Raw genomic sequence first — 26,898 nt, 5'->3', positions numbered from 1 at the left:
TACGGTTAAGATTTTTAAAAAAATACATTATTAGTTTTCTTTTGGTGGTCTAACAATTAAAAGTTTATGAGCTAATTTTTGTTTGTTTCCTCAAAATATAGTTTTGGTTTTTAGTGTAATTTCTGGAAAAGAAAAGGAGAAGAAAAGTTTTTGAAGTTTATATTATAAATATATAAAATGGCATCAGCGAGTAACTGGCTTTCGTTTTCACTGTCTCCAATGGAGATGTTGAGGTCATCATCTGAGCCTCAGTTTCTGTCATCTGAAGAATCTTCTGCTGCTTCTCCCCATTATCTGATCGATAACTTCTATGCTAATGGTATGTTTATCGTTTTTATTTTATTTTTCTCTCCTCTGTTTGGTTGCCTAGAAAATTTGAGAATACCCAAGGATTTAGAGGTTAAACGAAGTGAATAGTTGAACTTCATTTTCCTGCTGATTATACTTAAACCGACTTTAAAAACTCACTGATATGAACAATAAAATTTTCGTTCTTGTTTATGATCTAAAAAAGCACTCGTTTTCTATGTTTTGTTTTGGCAGGCTGGACAAATCCAAAAAATCAAATGTTTTTTGAAGAAGAGAACCAAAACGACGGAGCTCAAACGGCGGCATCAATGGCGGATGAATTTCCTATTTTCACAAACTTCCTTTACCGAGCACCGAAGCTTGAAGACTTCCTTGACGATTCTTCATCGATCATTAGATTTTCTGATAGTCAAACTGAAACCCAGAGCTCGTCTTTAACCCAAATATACGAGCATCAAGATCTTAAAAAAATTACTGGGTTTCAAGCGTTCTCGACGAACTCGGGGTCGGAAGTTGATGGCTCGTCACCAATGGGCGGGATTCACTTGACTCGCGTTGAGTTACCTGGTCACTCGACTGAGTCATGCGGTGACAACAGTAAAAATAATGATAAGGCCATTGTTAAGTTTGACTCAGATAGCTCAAAGAAGGTTTCCGATACATTTGGTCAACGAACTTCGATTTACAGAGGTGTCACCAGGTAAAAAACATCCCATCAATCAATCTTTTCCTTTTCATTTCTTCCATTTTTTTTATTTTTTTAATTGGTTCGTTAGTGCAGACACAGATGGACGGGTAGATATGAAGCTCACCTATGGGATAATAGCTGCCGGAGAGAAGGTCAAGCCAGAAAAGGCCGTCAAGGTCCTCTCTCATTTTCTTTCTTTTTAGTTTTTACACAGCTATGCTCTACAATTATAGATTAATAATTACATTATATTAATTCATATGAACAAACGGAGTTGGCAGGACGGTTTGGAAAATCAAAATATCATGTAATTTATATGAATTTTTATTGATTTTTTTTTATTCTTAAAATTTTATAAATTTATTTATGTTAAAATTTTATAAATTTGTCATCTTCATATACTTCTCAGTCCGTCCATAATATTGACAGTCTTTGCATTACTGTTTGCATGCGAATCTTGGATCCTGGATGTTCAAACCATTGTTTATACAGTATACTTGGGTAAGAAACTCCCTAGCTTTGTACTTACTAGTAGGATTGAGCAAATTTAACTCGATTCAATCTAATGCTCATTCCTAATTATTAAGTTTAATCTTGCAATGTCATACTGCCGATGTAAATCTTTAGACTTGAAATTTTATGGTGTAATTTTCAGGTGGTTATGATAAGGAAGAAAAGGCCGCTCGAGCCTACGATTTAGCCGCCCTGAAATACTGGGGTTCGACGGCTACGATCAACTTCCCGGTACTATATATGAACGGTCATTTCTTTATCATAGTTCATGCTTAAATCTATTTAAATGTGTCAAAGATACATCTTGAATAGAGGTATTAACCTAATGATCGGCGTTTTGCTTGGTTTAGATTTCGAATTATTCGAAAGAGTTGGAAGAGATGAAGCATGTGACCAAGCAAGAGTTTATCGCATCCATAAGGAGGTAATTAGCTTTGTATACTTGACTGGTTTGAATTTTTTGGATGATTGAAATGGGGTTAATCTTTTGTTCTTCGATATTTAATAGGAAGAGTAGCGGATTTTCGAGGGGTGCATCGATTTACCGAGGTGTCACAAGGTTCGAACATTTTGTTTTGAATTCGAATTAGTAGTTGTCAGAGCAAACGACTGAAGATTATGTTATCATCCTATGATTGCAGGCATCATCAACAAGGCCGATGGCAAGCCAGGATAGGCCGGGTTGCCGGAAACAAGGACTTATACCTTGGGACTTTTGGTAAGGCCACGGAACTCTGCCACTTATGACTTAACTACTGTAAGTTCATTGTTTGGAACTGATAATGTTCACTGTCCACATGGTTCATAGCTACTGAGGAGGAGGCAGCTGAGGCGTACGATATCGCGGCAATCAAGTTCCGAGGCGTGAATGCGGTGACCAACTTTGAGATGAGCCGGTATGATGTCGAAGCCATTGCCAAGAGTTCTCTTCCCATTGGTGGGGCAGCTAAGCGCCCAAAGCATTCCCCTGAACTGGAACAAAAACCAATAGTAAACCGCGAGCAACAACAATCCCGGTGCAGCTCCAACGGTCACGGTGTAAGTTTCACTCCCATACAGCAGGTTTCTGACGTTCCTTGTGGAATAACTTACGACTCTGCAGCAGCAACAGCAACATTTTACCAACAGAATCTGTACCATCAACTTGAGACCACCAGAGTTGGCATCTCTGAACCCCTCAGTTTGTCGTCAACAATGGCAACACCTACGACGGTCACGTCGCATCCGGCAGCTGAGTTCTTCTTATGGCCTCACCGGTCTTATTAAAAAATGAGCCGAGCAGTTTTAACAGCAATTCAGCTAACAATAAATAGCAAAGTGTTCATTGAAGCTCTCTCAAGCAGACTCGATGATCTGAGCTTGTTATCTTTACCTCTCTTTTTTTACTTGGCAAGAGTAGGGTTTTGCTTTGATGGGTAAAGGAGTAGTTGAAACAATAGAAAGATGGATTTTGTAAAGTATCTAATTTTCTTCAAATGTTGCCGATATTTCACCAATTTTTCTTGAATTTTGGTTTCATCTGTTTTTTTTAATTATAAAAAGAATATTTTTAATTTAAAAGTAATTAAAAGAATAAAATTTGTTCATGGATCGGATTTAATAAAATAAAAAAACAATTAATCCATCTACTTTGCAACTCTTGGAACTAATACTTCCAAGTTTTATTAAAGATAGTTTTCAGGGTAATATTTTTAAGGGCAAACCATGGTTTTCAGAACCGGTCCGACCGATCGAAAGAACCGGACGACGTCATAATTATTTAAAAAATTAAATAAAAATACCAAAAATATTTAATAAAAAATAATTTTTTATATCACAATTCATATTCAAAGCAAGTCATAACATATATAAGTTAAAAACTATAAAATCAAGTGAAACAAAATGATTCAAATTAACTACAATATAATATTTAAGGTAAAACATATTAAATAATAAATATAATTATATAACTATAATTAAAAAATAAATTTCGCGCTAAAAAATCATAACAAAATTATATAATTATAATTATATAACCATTCTTTCACTTCAATCAAGCTCGAATTTTAGGCTTCAATCGAGCTTCTAATTTTTTTTGAGTTCAAGCCTTTTTTAGTTCAAGTTTCAATATTATATTTCGAGTTTGAGTTTAACTTGATAATTTTTAACTTGTGAGTTTGAGTTGAATTGAGCTTACTTTTAAAGTTTTCAAGTTTGAGTCGAGCTCAGCAATACTCGAGTTCGACTTGGCTCGTTAACAAACGACGTTGTTTGGTTTAATTTAAAAAAAAAAAAGTAATCCCGGTTTTTCCCGGTTTTCCCCGGTTTTTTTTCGGTTTTCAGTCGGTCCGGTTCGAATGGTTCAGCGGTTCTGGCCGGTTCACCAATAACGGTTCAACCGGTTTAGATTGAACCGGACTAAACAACGGATCCCGATTGAACCGGCCGGTCCAGTCCGGTTTTCAAAACAGAGGGGCAAACTACATATTTTTGTTTCACTTTTGTTTCAATCATTATTTTATTTGAAAAAAATTATATTTTAATTATTTACATTATCGATTTATTATATTTTTATCCATGAATTATTTTTATCATTGTGTTAGTAATGAGAAATCAAAGTAAGAGGTTTATGTAGGTTATAGAGAAATATAAATTCTACAATCTCAGTCTTATCGTTAGGGTTCAAATTTTATTTTTATTCTTCGGCGATAATAGTTGATTATATTTTTATAGTTTCTGTTATCCAATTACGAATGGATTTATGGCTAAAAAAGTTAAAGACTTTTATTATAATATTTTAGAATTTTGTTTTTGGGTTAGAATGTTGGGAGAGTTTTTAATTTGTTTCGATAAATGGAAAAAAAAATTACAAAAGGTTGGGCTTAAAAAAGGAGTGATTGTAAATTTTATTTGGTTACATAAAACAATATAGATATCATATAATTGCTAAAATAAACACAAAGCTGGAATAGCTCAGTTGGTTAGAGCGTGTGAGGTCGGAGGTTCAAGCCCTCCTTCTAGCGTTAATTTGTGTTTTTTTTCTTTTTCATTTCCAGAACAAAAAAAAAAAGGGATAAATCTCCAAACATGTCATAACAATGTGATTGCACCAAAATCATGCCTTGGTACTATTATAACAAAAAAATGATTAGATCTCAACATAAATATGTGGAATACAAAATCTACAAATCCTTGTGATTAGCCTTACATTGAATAATAAAGTTCGTTAAGTTTCAATCCTTGTTCATCTTTTACCCATCAAACGATGGACACCGACACTCCATTGGATTCTGCAACATCCCTAGAATTATTCTCATTTCCGCCATTACCATCCTCCTTTGCTCCTTGAATATATTTGTGCACTTCACTTTCTACCCACAAACACCTATAATCAAAGTAAACAATCTCCTGCTTTCCAATTTCATGGTCTCCGATTCGAATTTGGTAGGCAACTGGCTGGCCAACATCACAATATATAACCCGATCATCGCGTTATCCATCTACCTTAAGCAAACCGGAGCTTCAATTCTTTACAAACACGACTACGCGTTGTCGTTGACTTCCTTCGACGATTTCGAGCTCGATCCGTGGGAGATGTTTGTGTTAAGTTCGTGACGGCAGGGATTGAAGCTGATCGACCAATCATTGAATATTCATTGTTGAAGGAGATTGGAAAAGATTGGGGACAAGGGAAAATTAAGTTTCGAATAAGATTCAATGCAATGGTTAACTATGAAATCGATTTCCCTAATTTAAGGGGGAGGTCAATAGTGATGGACCCTTGTAATAAAGATTTAGATGTCAATGTTGAAGATGCAAGAAGAAGAGCAAGGGATGAGATTTATGATCTTATTGGTCATGTCCCTGAGGATGGTTCTTGGCTTATCATGGTAGATAATTGAGTTCCAGTTAAATTAGCTGGTTTTTATCTGCTTCATTTGTGATGACTTGACCTGTTATTTTCCATTGCCAAAAGTCGGTTCATGCACTGTGGTATCAGTATGGTTCACGTAAATGAAGTAGATACTTGTATGTTGCCCAATTAAAAGACAGATCATGACGATGCTTACCACATTCAACACAACAGTAAATCTTTTAGACAAAAGTTTGGAGTGAGGGTTACCACATTCAACACGTGTGGAAATGTCATGCACTCGATATGCAGAGCATAATTACATTTATTAGTACATCAGTATGCGTATTGAATATCATCGCCACAAGCAATGCATTTCCCTTCACATATGGGATCATAAAAGAGGAGTGAACCCATTAACGGGTAAAAGAATTTGTATCTTAAAAGATTTAGGTTCGAACAATTTTGTTTGTAGTATGTTTATGCGTTATCAATAAATTAAATTTTTTTAAAAACAAATATCGTTTTAAAATCATCCAAACTATTAAAAAAACTATCACAAATATCGACACATATAAAACAATGAAATGAAAAAAATCAATGCATATATAAGAACAACCATAACATATGAGAATAACATCTAGTTTAAGGTTAGGATTAAAACATTTTAATTTCTTTTAAAAAGTTGAATATAAAGTTTCAATCTCAATCATTCGTTTAGATTTGTTTAATGAACGGTAAGACTATTAGTAGAAAAGGAACTTTTTATAGAAAAAATTATTATCCTTAATTTAAAATTTTTTATTCAACGCATTAAACTCAATTAATCCAACTATTTAAAAAGCATGTAGAAATTAAAAGTTACACAAGTAAAGAAGCTACCGATAAAATTAAAACCGCACGAGCAAGGAAGGTACCATGTGTTCCTACAGTGCTAAAAAGTAAAAACTATCAAAAAAAGAAAAGACAGGAAACTTGGAGAAATTAATGAAGCAACATGGTTTTTATATTACCAGCATGAATATGGGAAAGAATGTCTATTGACAAGTTCATAAACAAACATCAACACCCATTGCTGATCAGCATTTGCCGCCATTTTACCCCACATTGGCCACATCGCACAAATTTCTAATTCTCTACATTTTCGATTCAGTCTAAAGGAAACAGTTTTCTTAATATAAACCCATGATCATATTAGGATTTTACATCAGAACATCAGTTGCCTGCATTGCGTCAAATTGATACCGGTCGGACAGTATGGGCACTTGAAACTCTTCGAACCATTCTTTGACATCTTGTTGATAGACTGTTTGCAAAGCACATGGCCACACGACAACATCATTGGCGGGTTATCATCAGTTGATTGCTCCTTGGATACGGGGCAGACAAATATTGAATGAAACTGAAACTCTTTGTCCAGCTCGATCGGCACGGGCAACTGCTTCGTTGTTTGCCATTCATGTTTCTTCCCTGCCATAACAGTCATAAACTTGAGAAGTGGGGGCAAACTTTGGATTCCTGCTGCTATTGCGACACTCAATGGGCTCTCATATGATTTGCCCAGAAGATTGCAGAACTGCCTGGTGAGTTTCTCGGTCACAGTATCCCAATTGGTAGACGATAATAAATGAGCATACGGGGACTCGTGAAGTCTATCAGAATATAAGAGACACCCCATGAGCTTCTGGATTTCGGCCATGTGGTTTCCGGCGAAAGAAACAAAGTTGGTTCTTGCATACTTGAGTGCTTCATCTCTGCTTCCCTTTTGAAGTATTTTCAGAAACTGCAAATGATGGAGTCTCAGATGAAGGTCTGAACCATTTTCTTTCAGTTTATCGGAGTTTGCAGCTGCCCATTTCAGGGCAGGCTTCAGGTTCCAACTCTTCATGGCTTCGAGTATTTGATGAAGTTCCTGGAAAAGTAATTTCATAGTAGCAGCAGCTTCTACATCCTGAGCCTCGGCTATTAAACAATCACCAATCTCAAACAGCCCTTGACGATAAAAGTGGCAGGCAATTATTTGGTTAACTACTCGGGAATCAAACTCAATATTTCGGTAAGCCTTGGATATATCAGGATTAAGGACTTTCTCGAGAGCTTTTGGATACTTGCTCAGTGCTATGTTCAGTTCCTTTTGGGTGCCTTCTAGCTGACTGAGTGGAGAAACTTCCTGCAACTTTTTCTTCAGTTCAGCTAGTTTGGATTTATATTCAAGAGTGCTTGACTGCACCATCTGGATTGCCTTATCTATTTCCTGAACAATCAGATCTGCAACTTTATGCGTTTTAGAATAGGACACCTTTTGCTTCTTTGCAACACGCTCAAATGAATCTTTCAGGCTATTGAACTCCATTTTTAGTTCTGTTCACCGTGTCAAATATTATATTAGAATCTTGCTACAAGAGTACCTGCCAAAAAGCAATTAAGAAATTGTATCAGTTAAAAATCAAATTTGTCTCTGTGGGAACAAAAAAAAGGTATAACAACCTTAGACCTGCAGCCATTATATTCACAAATGCAACTCATGCCAGAAAGACGAGGGCATTAACAGAATAAAAGGAAGGTAAAGTACATGTTCCAGTAAACTAAGGAAAAAGAGGAAGGTGCATAAGATATGAGAGGAAAGGTCAGTCTGTGGATGTATGGTTTTTCATTTGGTTATGATCTCAAATGCACCAGAAAAATGATATATTGGGGTTAAATCATGTGAATTCTAAAAGCGAAAGCGTTTATCATGTGAGTTCTAAAAGATATATTGGTTATGAATTGGCTTCAACAACAACATTGAGCACATGCTCACTTTGCATTTATCGTTAATAGGAGAACAAAAGCGAAAGCTTAATAACAATAGGAATAGTACAAATACATTTGGAAGAGTTTTTAGTCTATTAACGTAACATCCCTAAAACTAGACATACAGCTTTGACACAAGGAAACAGCTCATGCTAATAAAGTGTTTGAATCAATTCTAGATGACTGCATAAGCAGGCTATTGGATTCTGATTACCCAATGCAAAAATCTTAAAAGAAATCATTAGTAGATTAATTGGAAGTCTTGTGTAACCACAAATTCTATTTGAACATATGATACATTTTGCTAGCCATCAATAAGACAAATACTGTTTTACGGGACTGAATGCCAGGTGCAGAACAAATCAGTGTGACTCACATGAGAATGCTAAATCAGATGCCTATGCAACAACAAAATTAGAAATGCAATTATAAAGATGAAGGCTGCACTGAGCACAAAATGAGGAAAAACACATTTGTGATAGTTCAGAAATGTAAAGACTATGAAATATCACTGGAAAGATGTTACTATACAGAACAAAGCAACTTCAAGACATGGAAAAGAGACAAAGAAGGATGCAGTAGAGATTACAAAGGATAAAAAAGAACTTCAATTTCAATAAGCTTACAGAGACTATAGTCTTGAATATAGTGGTGCAATACAAGTCATATTGCCAACTCGCATACATGTTGATATACAGTTGTTAAAAGGGACACGGGAAAATATTACATCTATGAGATATATTATATATGAACCATTTAAGACTTTTAGACTTCACCAGGTAGGAGGGATGGACAAAGAAAGGAAGAATTTTTAAATCTCATCATTAGATTAAAATATTTTACGATCTTTCCCCATCTACATCCGCCCTAACAAACATTAAGGAAGACTAGAAGAGTAATCCAAGTGTCAGGTAAACAAATTAACATCAACTTTCAAGAAGAATGATCTACAGGTTTGCATTGGATATATCAAATAAGTTAATTTCCAGTTCTTTTCCAATGAGTTCAAAATATTAGGTCAATTTCTTATGAACCAAAGCTTACAATAATCAAAACTATAAATTAACAACAGTAACAATCAATATGAAAGTGACATTTCTTATAATTCAAGAAATAGAATGAAAAACTCTTCTAAGAAGAAGCTAACCAAAAATAGCAACAAAACTACGCAAAAAAACAGAGTTAACAAAAGAAAAAAAAACGAAGTCAAACAGAACAGAAAACAGATTACTCTCAAATTACCGAGATTAAGCTCCGGTTAGTGAAGTCAGACCGGAAATATGATATCTGCGACAAAAATTAAGAAATCAAAATCCAATGTTAAAATCAATCTGGAAATTACAACAGGAACTTAATTCAATGCATGATTCAAGGCTATAAATAACAAGCGCGAATATAACTAACAAATTACCTTAACTATATCAATGCTATAAAAGGGATGAAATTAGAAATAAATAAAAAATAATTTAGGAAAAAAATAAATGAAATTCGAATAATAGATTTATTTTTCCCCCGAAGAAAGAAATAGAAGAGCATACGAATTTGCGGAGGAGATTATCAGTGAAGGGGAAAGGCTTGGTGGGAAGTGAGACCCGTGTGAGGGAGGAGTAATGGAAATCTAAATTTCTGAAAAGGGCTTGGCCCTTCTAGGTTATTCTTGCCTTGTTATCCCGGTTAAGAATTGAGAGACATTGGACATTTGGCGACTCCACCTGGATGAAGAATCCGGCTTATTTAGGGAAATAAAAAATAGAAATTTTGAAAACTTGGGTTAAGAATCTGACAATAAATCCATGATGTAAAGTTAATGATTTGAATCTTAATATTTGAGAATGAAATCAGGAGAATTATCTTTAATAATATTTTTTTGAATATTCAATTTAAATTAATCAATTAAAAGATACAATATTAATGATTATACCAAACAAATGCAAGTTATTAAATAATCTTTTTAATTGTGGATGATTACGATAAATCTTCTTCACATATATTTTTTATAATTTAAAAATGTTAAAATCTGACTTTCTCACTCTAAAATTCGGTATAAATCAATAATTTTCTAGAATCGGAAGAAGATGAAAATGTGTTTTTCCCGAAAAATCACCGGTGATAGATATATTTATCGATCTAATACCGGTCAGATTATATTTCTCGATCTAACACCCGTAGCAGTAAAGCGTGCTCCCTGCCCCGCGCTATATGTTGATTTGGCGTCACATGGGGTATAGCGCGCCCCTTGTACCGCGCTATACGCTGACATGGCTTACACGTAGGTATAACGCGACCCCTGATCCGCGCTATAGCTGTTTATCTGACACGTGGGGTATAGCGCGGTACAGGAGACATGATATACCTTTAATTACCCCCAATCCTCCCTATAAATATCCCCTCCTCTATTACTTTCATCACACCATATTCTCTCAATTCTCTTAAATACTCTATCTATTTAAGGTATATTTTATAATATTTTTAATATTATGTATTTAATTTATTTAAACATTTTACTTTATTTAATATTTTACTAATATAATTTTTTGTAGATATATAATGGAAGGCGGTATACTTCGCTTGAATGAAAATCATATATATCGACACTTTGCTGTAACATTTTAACGTTTTAATTTAATTTAAATTATTTGTAATAATGTTGATTTATTTAATGCATGATTATTAGATTAAGAATTAATTTGTGTAATTATTTAATTTTAGGAGAAGGACCGTGTATTAGATCATTTTATTAGGAATCTTAAGTTAGTGATACCTAGCCGTGTCTTGCCGTATTTAGTAGAGGCTGGATTTGGTTACATAGGTAGATATCAGAGTCACTGTAAGATAGAACCAGACCTTATTTCTGCCTTAGTAGAGCGGTGGAGGCCGGAGACCCACACATTCCATCTTCCGTGCGGAGAGTGCACGATTACACTTGAGGATGTTGTTATGCACCTAAGGCTTCCGGTGGATGGAGATGTGATATCAGGGATCTCGCAGGGTTCCTGGACTACTTTGTGCCGTGATAATCTAGGACGTGTCCCGGAAAGTTTTATCGGAGATAGGATACCGTTAAATTGGTTAGATGCCAATTTTTGGGAGTTGAGCGCAGACGCATCTGAGGATGAAGTTAAGATGTATGCACGGGCATGCATACTGCAGTTGATAGAAGGGTTGCTGATCAAAAAATGTATAACTTACTAATTTGCTTTCTTTGCAAAATTAAAACGATTGAAAGAAAACAAACTACATCAGTTTCACTTACCCATGCGCACAATTAATTGAAGCTCATCATTCTTCTTGTACCTTCCATGATAGTTCGCAGCAATGTATTAGAGACAATACCTATGTTGGACAAAGGGTGGTTGCCACATTGGACCCAAAGACTCCATTGCTGCTTTGATCCCAGCTCCGCGATCTGAAATGACACAGCTGTTTTCCCTCGTGATAACATGTGCACGTAAATTTCGGAAGAAAAAAGCCAAAGAATCTATATCTTCTCCTTCGACAAGAGCAAAAGCAACTGGAAGAATGTTGCGATTGCCATCTTGGACAATTGTCAATAATAAAACTTGCTTGTATTTTCCATACAAGAAAGTCTCGTCGATCTGGATCACACGCTTGCAGTATTTGGCAGCATTAACGCACTGTGGGTAACTCCAAAAAACCAGGTAGAATTGGCTTCGATCGCGAAGAACTCGATCATTATGGTATGCATAGGAGGTTTTGAAGTCCATAATTATCCCAGGATTCAACGTCCGCACCAGCCTAAACCAACCTGGAAGTTCGTTGTATGATGCATCTCATTCGCCATGAAGTTTGACAATGGCATTTTGTTTTGCCAACCAAACTTTTTTTATAGGAAACAGTGTACCTATATTGCGATTGTATAGCTGAAATCAACACTGCAACAGCTATATGAGAGCTTGTTTTTACCATGGACATGATGGCTTGGCATATCATTTCAGAGTCCAAGTTGGGATGATCTTGGTTGACCCATCCAACACAACATGTACGAGGACCGTTGTATACTGTTAGTTCTCATATGTTGTTTTTCCTCTTCATTTTCGATACGCGAACCATCCAATTGCATCTGTTTTCGCATCGGGCACAATAGCATACATATTTTTCGGTCGTCGATCGATTGACTCTGGACTAAACAGAATTACGGATATTGTAATTTTTTTATAGCCTTCACCGCTTCTTCTTTGCTTGAAAACTTCATGCCTAAATATAACTCACCATTATTTATTGATGAGTAATATCCATAGTCACCGAGATGAGGCATATCCGCAAATTCTGGCCCATACATTGCACCATAACCAGCTTCATACATGTGTGCAGGAGGGTCAGTTTGTGCCACATTTCTTGGAACTTTATCATCAACGGAGTTGAATTGCGGTGATTCTGGGTGAATGAATAGTTCAGTCTCAGCATCATCCGCACCAGGCTCACGAAGCGGTTCTTCTGGTGGAGATGATGGTTCCTCCATGCTCTCCACATTTAGGTCGAAGAACCTACTACTTGCACGTCTTCCCCTTGAACTGGAAGACATATCGACATTGAAATCGAAAAAGCTCGTAGTCGAATGCCTCCCCCTGGAGCTTGAAGCCATCGTGTCAAATGGAAACTGCACAGATGGTTGCGTCGATGGCATCTCCATATGGTCAAAGAAATTTGTAGATGAATGTTTTCCCCTTGAACTGGACGCGGTGTTGCCATACGGATTGTTCGTGGACCCACCTCGGGTACATATCGTAAGGAGTTGCGAATGAATGTCTCCCCATTATGGCATTAAAATCATTACACATTACTGTAGTCGGGCTGTCAACTTGATCAACTTGTTCAGCCAGCCCATAGTGGGAGCTTAATGATTGACCCCGAACAGCACGCACTTAAACAAAATATGCATACATCTCAATAGCGGTGTCTGAATAATTACTTTGAGCTTCAACCATCATTTGAACATCATCATTGTTCGAAAGTTCGAACGATGTATAAGTTAATGACAACAATGATGTTGGAAATCTGTACTGCAACGACGACATTCTTCTACTACTTTCAACATGAATCTTCCTCGAAATATTCGTTATCAGCACTTCAAGAGTTATGTTTCTCTTGAATGATATTTTAACACGCTCATTTGATACGAAAACAACGTTGGTTTCATCTTCTCGAATTTCACCATCATAATAAACAATAGCTGAAAGTCGCGTCATTCTTTGAGTTTAAAAGTGCGGCAATATTATATCTGCAAAAAAAATAACTGAAACAAACCTGATTAAATAAATTATATATGAACGAAAATATAACACAATAAATTTTTTACACATTAATGTAAATAATTTAAATAATTTAATTTTATATTATTACCTGTACCGCAAAACTATTTTGACGTATACTCCTGCTTTTTAATTTTACAAACACAAAAATTATTTGAAAATAATTAGTATAATATTTTTTCAAATAATCATAATAAATAATAATTATAATAAAAAAAATTATAACAAAATTTATAACGAAAAATCGCATGAACTTCTAAATCAAATATGAGAAAATTACCAGAATTATTACTCGTTGACGTAATTGTTGTATTAATTTATAAGTTGAGAGGGGAGATGTGAGAAACTTAACCGGGAGGGAAGGGTATTTATAACCATATAAGACGCGGTACCTGCACCGCGCTATATGTAATTATTCAGATAAAAGGTATAGCGCGGACCAGGGTCCGCACTAAATATAATTCATACCCAGGTATAGCGTTGAGCAGGGGCAGTGCTATATCCCTACATGGCGTATAGCGCGGATCCGGTGGTGCGCTATACCCAAGTGTAAGCCATGGCAGCATATAGTGCGGTACAGGGGGTGCTCTATACCCCACGTTGTGCCAAATCAGCATATAGCGCGGGCAGGGAGCGCGCTTTACTACTACAGGTGTTAGATCAAAAAATATAATCTGATTGATATTAGATCGATAAATATACCGATCATCGATAATTTTTCGAGAAAAAAGTCATGAAAATATCTCTCCCCCGTCAATTCGGCGGAGAAGAAAAAGAATGAAATTAAGTGTTTTATTCACTTAATTTAATATTTATTAATTAAATTCTTTTTAGAAATAATAATTTTTAATATTATAAAAAATTAGCACCTGCTTTTATCATTTCCATAGTATCCCATTGTAATTATCAATTTGAATAATTTCCATGCAATTCTTTTCTTTCTCTATAATTTGGTCCATATACTTCAAATTACTTTTCTGGTTTTCAATTTAATAAAGGATCGAACCACTATCTATTGAACCAACTTAAATGAATATGACACTTATGTTCAACAACTTACAATAATAATTAAATCGTTTTAAAAAAAATCATTCACACAATATGAAAGATGGTTTTCCTAACATCTTATACGAGAAAAACATTTCCCCCAAAACATTATTTATTAGATTTTATTGAAAAAATCATACTTCAATCTCTAGGATTTATAATTTCGTTATGACCCCTTAAAATATACTGGATAAGCGCAGGTTATAATTACCAAGATTCTTGGTGTTTGTTAAATTGAAGGCAGGATGTGTATATTTAAGGGGCATTTAGCAAACACTTATGACTACCAAAGTAGAAGGAAAAAATTAATATAATTGATGTGTATACCAATTAATCAGATATTAAAGCTTAATTTTGGAGTACATAAAACAAAATCTAATTTGGCAAGCACGTCAATTAGTCTCCCTGCACTCCTTGACGGGGAGGCAATAACACAATGACCCTCGCTAAATATAATGTTTTTACGTTTAAACTTGTGCACCTAGGGTGGTAATTGAGTCGAATCAAATTTGAGTATTGTTACGTTTGGCTCGACTCAAAAAATATAAAACAAGTCTGACTCGAATAAAAAACTCACGAGTTTAAAATTATTAAATTCAACTCGATAATTTAAAGTCTAGTTCCACTTCGATTAATCAACTCATGTCAATTTTCAAAAATAATACACATCTCTAATCTTAACGACTTTATGTATCGCCTTTACTATGAATCATCATAGCAACTGCCCAACATTATTTTGAACAACCTTAATGTTATAAAAAAATTAAAGATAAAATGAAACGGTGTAAAAAGCTAAAAGGATTAAAAAAATTTGAAGACCGTTGATAGTTTGATCAATGGACCATCAACACTTGAAAAACTTAAGACGGTGACAATAATTTAAAGGATTGCATACCATATGATGGGTCACGCGTTTTCATGAACTAATACTTCCCCAAATAAAGACAAAAAGGCAAATACCAACAAGAGCCTTTCATTGTTCAATCATTCAAATAAAAAAAGTTAAAACAAATTTCCAAAATAATAATTACACCAATCTACAACCGGAGCCCACCTTGATCCGACCCAACTTCTCCATGCTGTACCACAACAAGTCAGTTGGGTCCGAGACTTTATAATTCGAATATTTATGTTTTTGTTTATATATTTATTAAATTATAATCATATTAGTAATTTGTGTTAAACAAATTTTGATGTTTCTTTGTATTTTTATTTTCTGTGTTGTGTTCATCCAATTAAAAAGGTTAATTTTGCATGAATTATAAACATGGACAGATAGGGTGCGACTGTGCAGTGCAGGTGGTTTCTATGTTCTGCTTGGTCATTTGCATGTGCCGCTCTGCCTATGCTCATATGAAACCCACATGACTCCCATACCCTAATAAATTAATCTCATCTTTCCAACTTCAACTCAAAATCAATTGTAGGCCCTATTATTTTATCGGTACAATTATCATTGTTTGAATAATTATTTGATTAATTCTGGATCAAATATTATATACGTTTTTTATATGATTTTTTTAATTTAATTTATTATATTTACAATATCAAAATCAAATCATGAGCATCACTTAATAAATTTAACACCTTCCAATTCGACATTTTTTCATTCTTCTTTATGTTAGTTATTGAAAACTTATTGAGTGACTTCAGTGATTAAAGGAGTGTCATTCTTCTTTGAGGTCCAGGATTCAAGCAACTGTGTTTGTTAATTACTATTGAAAAACCTAATTTGACTTCGGTGAATAAAATTATGAACATATGTTATCTTATAACCACCAAATACTATTAAAAATATTAATTACTAATTTATTCGATTAATTAACATGTTAGATATAATGTCATTCTTAATTCTTCTTTATTTCTCGTCAATGTCCCCATAATCAAGGTTAAGGTTGGACAAAAGCTTTCTTAATTGACTTTCATTCCTTTTTTTTTCTCATTTTTTTAATCGAAATTACTATTTCCTTTTCTGTTGTTTTTTTGTCGGTTAGATAAGTTTAATTAAATAAAGTGAAAACTTTAAAATTATGAACAAAGATCAGAATATACATGAATTTTGATAATGATAGTATCAAAGCATTATTTTTATTTAATAATAAACTTTTGATGTGATATAATAGTTGCTAGAACCGACGACGCTTTTAACGAACTAAATTAACTAAAAAACAGTGTTGTCGTTTAACTAAAACAAACAATACGACTACTAGGTATATTAAGGATAAATTAGGTTTTTGTAAGTTAACTTTGTCTTTTTGTTTTAGTCAGTTAGCTTTAAAAGTTTTCAGTTTTACTACATAAATTTTTGGATTTTATTTTTTGTTTACTCGATCGTTAAGTGTCTAATATCTTTTAAATTGTTGGGGTAAATTTATGCAAAAAATCACTTGAAACTTTCCTCTCGGACCTAGATTTTTATACTCCCTTTTATTCACATGCGTCAAAGTATTTGCTTCCAAATCCAAACAATGGAAAGATCGAGAAAGATAAGAAAATGAATATATCTCGGTACCACGATGATTATACAATTAAGATTGCATTTTGAATCAAGATAAGGTCGAAGCCTTTATTTATGTTTTATTGATTTCGATATAAACAAATTTAGAAGAAGAAAAAAGAGAAAAAAAATAAATGTTTTGATATTAGTTACGATATAAATGATAGTCGACGATAGTCGAATAGTGATGAATAAGGATAAATATTAAGTTGAATTCATAAATAAAACTTCCAACATCGCAAAATTTTTCCAATTTCTTTATACACGTCTGGGTTAAAAAGAAAATTAAAAAATTGTGTGATAGAATTGAAAATTTTAAAGTTAGGTGACCAAAATTTAAAGAAAGATAAAGCTAAGTAGCTAAATGTGTAGTTTACCCCTGTAATAATTATCAATATAATAACATAAAATATTAACACGATCAACTGATGAATTTCAAGTCCTTAGGTTTAATTATTAATACCATCCCGATAACTTTAAATATAAAACATATGCTATAAATATAATATTTAATATTTTTAAAATTTTAATTTAATTGATATAATATTTTTAATACAATAGAGATAATAAATTCAAATATTTAAATATAATTGCCTTCCATTTATAAAGTTAAGAAATTGTCCTTAGTTTAAATTTTATATTACAAAAACATGAAAAATTCAACAAGCATAATAAAATATGTTTAATTAGTATGCTATGTTTTTATTTTTAAAGGAAAAATCTAATAAGTTTTTTCCTTTTTTATGTTAATAGAATGACATGAAAAGTACTAGCTGAGTTTCAAAAGATATTGTGTAGCAAAGGCACATGCATTGGACATTAAATCAGATCATAAAATAGACCGAAATTCCACTTTGTTGGTCTGTTTGTTTTATTTTTAAACAATTTTTCATTATATATTTTATTCAATCTAAAACAATTAATTTATTAAAATTGAGAGCTACCAAACCCCTTCATCACATGTAAGGATCATGGACAGTTGAGGCGGGTAATACCGCGTATCAATATCATGAACCATCAGAAATATTATTTTCTAAAAAATATATAAAATAAATCCGCGGTTTCTCTCTCAAGAGAGAGATTGAAATTAAAATATATGTATTTTATGCAACCGTTGTAGGCTGCATAATGCAAATAATGGTTTTGGTCTATCGTTTAGTCTAGAGGTGTGAAAAGAGGGTTTGACAAAATCAGGGATTTCTCCCTCTACATGCCACATGCATTGGATGATCATATATTGGATATGGTCAATGAGAAAGAGTGTAAACCGAATCGAAATTTAAATTTGATAAATTCGTCTAATTAAAAGTAAATTTAATTAGTTTATATGATAATATAATCCTGATGTTTCATTGAGAAAGAAATCAATATCTTGTATATCCTATTAGGACATCGGGAATGAACAATGAAAAATTTGACGAAGAGACGATAAATGTTGACATGCTAATGCCCTATAATTATAACAGAAAATCATGGCATTGGGTCACAACAAGAAGTCGAGTAGCAGTCGTCAAATTAGAGGAGGAGGAGGAGAACGAGAGAAAGCAACCTACAAAAAAAAAAAAAGCAAAGCAAAGGGAAAAGAAGACATATGTGGGGAGAGGAGGCAATGAAAGTCATGAGGGATGAGGAAGAAGGTAGAGATGACGACAAACAAGGGCTAAAGATAAGAGAGAAGTGAGAGTACAGAGTCGTTAAAAAAATATGAAAAACAAAGAAAAAATAAAAGGGGAAAAGGATAGATGATTAATGATCATCGATCAATCTAAGACTAATATCATCAATAGCGTTGGTGAAAGAGGTTAAGACAAATGTGAGGCACTAGAAAGAAAAGGAACATTAGGGTTTTAATTCTTATCTAACATTAGGGTTTTATTTCTTATCTAATTTTCTAAAAGTAACCATTTTCTCTTAGGGTCTGTTTATTTCACTGAAAACGTTTTTCGAAAAATGTTTTCTATAAAATGAATTATAGTTGTTGAAAAACATTTTCTGAAAAACGTTTTACGATGTTTGGAAGATATTGTTTAAACACTTTTTCCACTAGTTGACAAATTTTTAAAAATTATTTATTACAAATATTAAATACAATAAATAATATTATTTATCATAAAACTTATTATTATTGTTTTTAAAATATTAAAATAATTTATTTATTATTAAAATATTATTTTTATAATTTTTTTAATAAAATTATTAATATTGGTATATTTTATTGAAATAAAAAATATTATAAATTATATTAATTATTTATTAAAGTAATAGTGTTATATATATTTTAAAAATATTAATTAGTATATTTTAAATATCTTTATTAAAATATTATTAGATTATTAGATTAATATTAAATATATAAATAATATTATTCATTATTAATAATTTAATAATATTATTTTTATGAAATTAATAAATAATATAAATTTTATTAATAATTTATTATATATTATTAAAATAAAAATATAATATCTTATATTATTATAATATAATTGATTATTTTATTATAATATTAAAATATAATATTATATATTAGAAACATTAATAAATATATTTTAATAATTAATATTTTGATTAAAATGATATTAAAATATTTTATTAATATTAAATTAATAAAATAAAATTATTTTGATTATTTATTCTTTGAATTGAAAAGTTTGGAAAATGACTTACGAAAAATCAGACCGTATGTCACTTTTCAGAAAACACAAAGGAAATTATGTTGACCGGAAAAATGTTTTACGTTGACCAACCAGTTTTCCTCCAACCAAACACTGGAAAATGAGGAAAACATTTTACGGAAATCGTTTTACGTGAAACAAACAGACCCTTAGTTTATAAAACATAAAGTAATAAAATAAATTTAAATATCATTACTATTCGATTAATATATGTTTTAGTAAAGAATTCGATGAAAGAGAGCATAAAATACCATTCAAGTATAAAATGATTCTCCAAATCATAAGTATTTGCTTAGAGAGATGCATGCCAATCAATAAGTGTGAACGCATGACTCGAGACCAACTACATAAATTTAGATATCTAAACAATCAAACCTTTTCTAGTCAGCTAAAGTAATAACATAAAACCTTAAGCGCATAATAATTCCAATGTGCTGTCGTTTTCTAATAACATACGCTGTTGCTTTTAAAATCACATTATTGCCATTCACAAATTAAAATACGGACCACCCTAGCACTGATTTAGTACCATTTTATTTACTTATTTTCTTAATGAATTCATAATTTGTTATAAACTATTAAGATTTAAGATGTTTGAAGATATTAGATATATCACCTCATTAAATAATTGATATTTGTTCATTGAATAGCGTCATCTAATTATCCACCAAATTTAAGTTAATTAGATATATAGTATAACAAATATATAATTCTATATAAATAATGTATATAATAATTATTGCATGTAGTCTTTTCTTATTCAAACTTATTATTATTGATTTTTTAATAGAAATTATTATTATTGGTAATAAACTATAATTTAAATTTTTTGACAACAAATGAGCAAATGGATCGTATTTTGATTCTGTTTAAATAGTTTTATATACAAATTATTTTCTTAATTCATAAAAAACCATAATGTCTATATATGCATCTTTATTTACTAATTGAAGTGAAAATATTAAATCATATTTCTTAATTTTACCGACGATTTCTAGTCTCTTCGCCATAAATTATTTTCTTTTTGTTAATTGTTTTGCTGAAGTTCTTCATTATTGAAGTGAAATAATAAAATAAAATATCACACCCACTGTTTAAATTAAAGGTATTCTAAGCACATAGATATTTTTGTTTTTCAAATAAAATAATATTCATTGACGTGCTTTCGCTTTCTCAAGTCTTGACTAAGAACATCAAACCCTATTTTTTTTAATTAAAAAGTGACTACTTTTAACCCTACGAAAATATTCCCAGCTTTATTTGCATCTAAATCTATTTTTTAAAGTAAATTTTACAAGTGGAATAAAACACACTTCAAATCCCACATAGATTGAGTGCAGTTTCTATGTTCGTTTACACAAGAAATGATTACTTTGAGCAATTGTTTATAAAATAAAAAATAAAAATATTAGGAAATAAAAGGTAACTGTAAACTGAAAAACCAGACTTAACGGTCATCTTGTTCGCGATCATGGAAAGATTGAAATGAAAGGCGGAAAACCCAATTGTTGCGTGTTTTCTTTCTTAAGCTTTTCAACTCTTCGTGGCTTTGGGTGTTAATGGTGGCGATGGAACTAACGAATGATTCCAACCGTTGGATGGCGATTTGCAGGGTGTTTTCCGACATGTTGGCGAAGCAAACTCGGAACCAGCCCGGTTCGACGCAGTGGCACGAAGAACCAGGCGAAATGTTCAGTTTAACATCGTAAACTATCTTCTCCCAGAGCTCCATTTCGGCTTCGAATGTGTCGGAATTCAAGAGGTGTCTCATGTCGACCCAGCAGAACAGGCCGGCATTGCTATCTAAGCAACGAATGCCGGCCTTTTCCAGGCCGGAAATCAGGTCCCGTCGTCTCTGTCGAAGCCGCCTGTGGTTTTCCGACACGTATTCTTTCGTGAACTTCTTGTCGGATAACATGGCAGAGAGGAGATACTGCGTTTGAGAAGAAACAAGGCCGAAGCTCGACATCTTCGTTGCGGCGGCAACCACGATGGAATCGTTGGAGTAAATCGCACCGATTCGAAAACCGGGAAGACTGAGATCTTTAGAAAGACTGTAAACCAAATGAACTCTTTCCCATACTTGAGTTTTCTCCAGATTTTTATCCTTTAAAACTTCCATTACACTAACAAACGACGGAGAGTTAAAAACGGTGCCGGAGTAAACCTCGTCGCTGATTAAATGAATTTGTTTGTCGTCGATGAAGTTAATGAGCAAATCTAATTCTTCTCTCGCCATCGTCGTCCCCAAAGGATTCGAAGGGTTGGTTATTAAAACCCCTTTGACTGTGAGGTTCTTTTTCTGAGCTTGTTGATAAGCTTCTTCAATGGCGGACAAAGTGATTTTGAAGCCATTAGAACCGGTACAATGAATTGGTATAATTTCAACCCCAGTTCGCCACTTGAGATCTCTATCAAATCTATAAGAAAAATAAATAAAGTTTCAGTTAATAACGTATGTTTTCATGCATAAAATAAGGCACAACGAAAGCAAAGATAAGGTTATACATATAAATTATATACCCTGGATAATATGGCGTAGGAAGAAGAAAAGCGTCGCCTTCATCAGCGAGACAAAACATGAGAGTTTCATTAGCTGAAGTTGCACCAGCAGTGAGGACTATATGATTTGGGTCAAAAATTACTTTGTTTCTTCGGATTTCAGCCATGAAATCAACCAATGCCTGTTGATAAAAAATAATCAAAAACCCAATGAAATTGAAAATAATGGGATTTTTGTTCGAGAAAAAGCTTACATTTTTTAATGCAGGTAAGCCATGATAATCTTGGAAAAGAGCAAGCTCTTTGAATATGGATTTGCCATCTCTTTTCAAACTAACTGCGTCTGGGTTTTTCACCAGCCAAGATTCAAAAAGATCAAAGCAGAGCTACAAAAAAATCCAACAAAAATAAAACAAATGTAAGAGAATCCATTGAGATATGAAACTTCATTGTTTTTCTGGGTTCTTTTTTTTACCTGATTTTCTGCAAGACCCATTTGGATGATTCCTTTAGGGTTGGTGACTTCATGGTAAGGGTTATTCTCGTATTCCTGCCATCCTAGAAAGTAAGAAGAATCTTGCCCATGAGAGTTGCAACTGGCTTTTCTTGACAACAACCCCATTTTTCCTTCTAAGATATTGAAAAAAAAAATCTCAGAAGCTCTAGTTTAAGGTTGTGAGGGAATGAGTTTGATCGGTGATTGTTTAGTCTGGTGAGGGAAGAAGTGTTAAAGCAGAGAAAATTGTTTGCAGTGGTGTGGTCTATTGCACTTGAATATATAAGGGTCTTGCAAAGGAGAATAAAGCTAAGCAGTAATGTTAGGTGAGTTAAAATAAAAATAATTTTTTTAGAGGAACAAATAAACTTTTACTACGATTCTTAATAATAAAATCAAAACTGAAGAAATCATTTTCTATTATACTCAAAATTGAAGTGACATTACAATAATTGAAGTGGGTAATTCGTGAAAAAAATGTTATTGATGTTCAAAATTTTTGAATAAGTTTTTATTATGATTATAATACATTTTTTCCCTCTCAGTTTTAAGATTTTTTTTGACTAATCCGGCGACCAGCGTCGCTCTCTTTATTTTGGTGGGTGAGTCTCCCAGCACGGATTTTCTGCATACACAATGAGTCGAGCTCGAGACCTCACTTAAACGATATCAAACTGCTTACCACTTAAACCAATCTCTGTTGGTTTGATAATAATAATTATTCTCATTAAAGATAAGTTTTTTATATTTAATATTTTATGTTTATTAGTAGAAAATAATCAGTTCTATAAATGATATAAAATATGGTCTTATATGCATTTACAAAGTTTTAAAATAAAATATTAGAAATGAAATATAAGTATCATTCATATTAACATAATTATACAAACGAACTTTATCACAACACAAATAAAATATATAATTATCTTTCAAAATGAAAGAATTTATTTAAAAGTCCAAAGTACGAGTAAGTCAATATAATGATTAAATAATTTAACTTTATCTCTTTCCTTTACAAAATCAAGATTAAAATATAATACAGAGGTGACAAATACAACCATATTTTCTTAAGAAATTATTACTTATTATAACAAAATAAAATAAAAATTTATACCTACAAAACAAATTCTAAAAAGTGAAAAATAAAAAAAGTGAAAAAATGTAGAGCAGTGAATATGGAAAGAAAAAAAAGGGACCTATGATTGATTTTTAAATCGGCAATAACTATAATTGATTAAATTTATTCATTTTAATTAATAAAATGAATATCTACTAAAATTAAATTAGTTATATAGTCCAAATTAAATTTATTACGCATAGTAATATGTTAAAAATTACTATAATCTAGAAAATTATACCGACAGCAAATAGCATGATTGACCCACAACAAAGTGTATGCTAAATTTGGGATCTATAGGTCATATGTAGGGTGCAACTCTGGTCCATATGCCCTTTCTTTTATTAACCCATCGAACCCTCATGTCGCCACTAGAGGTGCATATTGCCGGTTTGAAAATAGTTCATTTTGTTATTTAAAAAATAATAAAACAATATTAATATTTTTATATTATTATAATTAAATGAAATGAATTAGTTTTATTTTCATAATTTAAAAAAAAACTCAAATTAAAATTCATTTTATTTAAAATTGTAGTATTCTATATTTGAATAAGTGAAAAGCGGTATAAATAAGTGGCGAACCTAAGAAACTAGAAAATAAAAGTTCAAAATTTTAATATTCTCATTTCTAAGGAAAAAAATGAGTATATAATTTTTTTTATTTTTTATTCGTTTTAATATATTAAATTAAATTTAATAATTTTTTCAAGATAATGAGTATGCAATTGAATCTCATCAAAACCATATACATCTGCACCTTGTATAAATGGAGAAGGAAACAAGAGCTTAAACACGTTAATATATAGAGAGAATGGAAGTCGTCGTTGAGATATTTATACTTGGTCCTTGGGGTGCCCGAAAAGTTACCAACTCAGATTCATCCTCCAACTCAGCAAGCATATCACACCAACCCAGCAACTCAGCAAGCATATCACACCAACTCAGCAACTCAGCAAGGAAGATTCATCCTCCAACTCAGCAAGCCTATCAAATCCAGAGGAATTAAGATTTGATTTATCACACTAACTTCTCTTCTTTCTTTTTCTTCAATCAAAAGTGGACTCTTTATTTATGGTCGCATCCCGTTGTTTCCGATTTGGGACTTGCATCCAAGCCCATTCGTACTCCGATATAATTTTAGGATAAATTGCATATTTAGTCACTCAATTACTTTTTTAGTTATATTTTGATTATCTAATTATTCTTTTTAAACTCATACTTAAAGTCACTTTTTGTTTTGTTTCGGTCATCTTCCGTTAAAAGATAAAAATTATTGCTGAAGTGAATTTTTTTTTTAATGATGGTGTGATATTATCTTATGGTGATATGTCAATAATTCTATTTATTCTTAACGGCGTGTGACAAGAACGAAATCTCATTTTCACTTCTAAATCTAAATAAAATTCTCTTTATTCTATTAAAATGGTCATTTATTGATATTTGATAGTTAAATTTTTATCATTTAAAAATTATTAATAATAAAAATTTGAGAAAAATATATTTTAAAATTTTAAATTAAATATTTTTTTAATATATATTTTATAAAATTTAATTATTTAAAATAAGTATGGTACAAATTTTAAAAAAAATTGAGCACGATAAAAAAAAGTATTCTTAAACTATAAGTGAAAGAAAATTATTCATACCCCGTACTGATATCGGAATCCAAATAAGATATTTTCTTCATCCTATTAAAACTATTTTTTATTGAACTTTAGTGGTCAATTTTTTTAATTTTTATTATTTAAAATTTATTATTGATAAAATAAAAAAAAACATTTTTAAACACCTAGAGAGAAGTAGTATATATATATATATATATATATATATATATATATAATTTAATTATTTAAAATAATTATGAACCAAACTTGAAAATTTTGTTCACCAATAGACAAAGTAGTTCATAATTACTTGATCTTATTTAGGTTGAAACGGTTATTGAAAAACATATCTCTAACCCAAAGTGGCGAACACGAAAGCACAGTGAACAAGCCAGTCATGTGGCCGAATACTATCTGCTTTGGTGGCTTACGACTCAAAACCTTCTTCACTACATGTCTAGCAAACATCGTCGCATCCGTTGCCTTCGAACCTTGCGACGCCCTGGCTCTCTCAGCAATGGAATCCTTGAATTCCTTATAAAGTTTCCAGTCATTGTTTCTGAGATTCTCGAGGCTAGAGTTTCCGAAATTCGATCTTATTGCACCGGGCACCACGAGGACTACATCAATGCCAAAGGGCCTTAATTCAACACGCAAGGTGTTGGTCATGGCATGGACAGCAGCCTTGCTAGAACAGTATGACCCCGCCCATGGTGTCGGCACCTTCCCGACGACGCTCCCTACGTTTACTATAATTCCCTGACGCCTTGATGCCATGTGAGGCACAACTTGTTGCACCATCCTCAGCTGCCCCAGTGTGTTGATTTCCCAAGCTCTCTGGATTGCATCTAGGGAAAGCTCGGCTAACGGTCCGGTGCTTCCTATTCCCGCGTTATTTATGAGTAAATCAATGCGGCCATACTTGGATATAACACCATCCACAGCTGACGACACGCTCTCATCCGATGAAACATCGAGCTCTATTGTTTCGATTTTATCGGAATCGTAATCTACCATGTCATCCTTGCGTTGAGGGATGTCGGAGGCAATGACACGGCAACCCTGCTCATTAAACGCCCGGCAATACTCATATCCAATGCCACCTTTGGCACAACCGGTGACTAGAACAACCTTGGGCTCGTGCATTTTCGGTTGTGTTGGTATTATTGTTTGATTGTTTCTTTTATAATGGATTGGTAGTGCAGAATATTGTATCCAACAAGGCTTTGTTTTTCTTGTTTATTACTATGACTTCAAATGGAGAATATGCCTTGAGGCATATGCTTGATTACATCAAAATTGGCCTGCAAAATTGGAGCTTGGTGGCTTGTTCGTTTCGAGTATGACTTCAGACGGAGAATATGCCTTGATTTTAATTTTGATTTAATATTATTCTTTAGAATTTCATAAACTCGACTCGAAAAAATTTAAATTTAAATTAAAGTTTAAGTTTAAGATATGATTAGTCAATTCCACTAACTCGAAATTTTAACTAAATAATCATATCTTTATAGATACGTCTACAGTTTTAAATAATCACATATAGCCAGCTC

General features: G+C 32.5%; 4 protein-coding genes across 7 annotated transcripts; 1 reads left to right on the top strand and 3 right to left on the bottom strand.

Moving 5' to 3' along the window:
• The first annotated feature begins 171 nt into the window (after positions 1 to 171).
• LOC120159681 (AP2-like ethylene-responsive transcription factor AIL6) lies at positions 172 to 2,803 on the top strand. The gene is made up of 9 exons (XM_039170247.1): positions 172 to 319; positions 544 to 1,009; positions 1,091 to 1,173; positions 1,490 to 1,498; positions 1,653 to 1,741; positions 1,861 to 1,934; positions 2,019 to 2,069; positions 2,152 to 2,228; positions 2,319 to 2,803. The coding sequence occupies exons 1-9, from the start codon at positions 178 to 180 to the stop codon at positions 2,774 to 2,776; spliced, it is 1,449 nt and encodes a 482-aa protein (XP_039026178.1). The 5' UTR covers positions 172 to 177; the 3' UTR covers positions 2,777 to 2,803.
• A 3,519-nt stretch (positions 2,804 to 6,322) lies between these two features.
• LOC120159731 (protein RMD5 homolog) lies at positions 6,323 to 9,810 on the bottom strand. 4 transcript variants are annotated; one of them, XM_039170293.1, is made up of 3 exons: positions 9,674 to 9,810; positions 9,373 to 9,422; positions 6,323 to 7,750 (listed from the first exon to the last, which is right to left on the bottom strand). In XM_039170293.1, exon 3 carries the CDS (start codon positions 7,693 to 7,695, stop codon positions 6,550 to 6,552), a length of 1,146 nt encoding a protein of 381 aa, XP_039026224.1. In that variant the 5' UTR covers positions 7,696 to 7,750; positions 9,373 to 9,422; positions 9,674 to 9,810; the 3' UTR covers positions 6,323 to 6,549. The 4 variants fall into 4 exon arrangements, with proteins under 4 accessions (XP_039026224.1, XP_039026222.1, XP_039026225.1 ...); XM_039170291.1 differs by having other exon boundaries at positions 9,378 to 9,422; XM_039170294.1 differs by lacking the exon at positions 9,674 to 9,810 and adding an exon at positions 9,547 to 9,583.
• An 11,157-nt stretch (positions 9,811 to 20,967) lies between these two features.
• LOC120159730 (1-aminocyclopropane-1-carboxylate synthase CMA101-like) lies at positions 20,968 to 22,911 on the bottom strand. Its single transcript, XM_039170290.1, has 5 exons — positions 22,806 to 22,911; positions 22,602 to 22,769; positions 22,381 to 22,512; positions 22,148 to 22,308; positions 20,968 to 22,044 (listed from the first exon to the last, which is right to left on the bottom strand). Exons 2-5 carry the CDS (start codon positions 22,746 to 22,748, stop codon positions 21,072 to 21,074), a joined length of 1,413 nt encoding a protein of 470 aa, XP_039026221.1. The 5' UTR covers positions 22,749 to 22,769; positions 22,806 to 22,911; the 3' UTR covers positions 20,968 to 21,071.
• A 2,740-nt stretch (positions 22,912 to 25,651) lies between these two features.
• On the bottom strand, positions 25,652 to 26,491 carry LOC120159754 (short-chain dehydrogenase ptmH-like). Its single transcript, XM_039170316.1, has one exon. The coding sequence runs from the start codon at positions 26,489 to 26,491 to the stop codon at positions 25,652 to 25,654; it is 840 nt and encodes a 279-aa protein (XP_039026247.1).
• Positions 26,492 to 26,898: the final 407 nt, after the last annotated feature.

The sequence above is a fragment of the Hibiscus syriacus genome, unplaced genomic scaffold (assembly GCF_006381635.1).
Source record: "Hibiscus syriacus cultivar Baekdansim isolate YM2019G1 unplaced genomic scaffold, ASM638163v2 tig00111372_pilon, whole genome shotgun sequence".
Lineage (NCBI taxonomy): Eukaryota > Viridiplantae > Streptophyta > Magnoliopsida > Malvales > Malvaceae > Hibiscus > Hibiscus syriacus.
Note: the sequence above shows the minus strand (reverse complement) of the source record. Positions and strands in the feature narration are given on the sequence as shown.

Coding starts and splice junctions, on each gene's coding strand:
- LOC120159754 (XM_039170316.1), bottom strand. CDS start 26,491: ATGCACGAGCCCAAGGTTGTTCTAGTCACCGGTTGTGCCAAAGGTGGC.
- LOC120159730 (XM_039170290.1), bottom strand. CDS start 22,748: ATGGGGTTGTTGTCAAGAAAAGCCAGTTGCAACTCTCATGGGCAAGAT. Junction 22,513..22,601: donor TGGGTCTTGCAGAAAATCAG/GTAAAAAAAAGA, acceptor ATTTTTTTGTAG/CTCTGCTTTGATCTTTTTGA. Junction 22,309..22,380: donor GCTTACCTGCATTAAAAAAT/GTAAGCTTTTTC, acceptor TTTTATCAACAG/GCATTGGTTGATTTCATGGC.
- LOC120159731 (XM_039170293.1), bottom strand. CDS start 7,695: ATGGAGTTCAATAGCCTGAAAGATTCATTTGAGCGTGTTGCAAAGAAG.
- LOC120159681 (XM_039170247.1), top strand. CDS start 178: ATGGCATCAGCGAGTAACTGGCTTTCGTTTTCACTGTCTCCAATGGAG. Junction 1,010..1,090: donor ATTTACAGAGGTGTCACCAG/GTAAAAAACATC, acceptor TCGTTAGTGCAG/ACACAGATGGACGGGTAGAT. Junction 2,070..2,151: donor ATTTACCGAGGTGTCACAAG/GTTCGAACATTT, acceptor CTATGATTGCAG/GCATCATCAACAAGGCCGAT.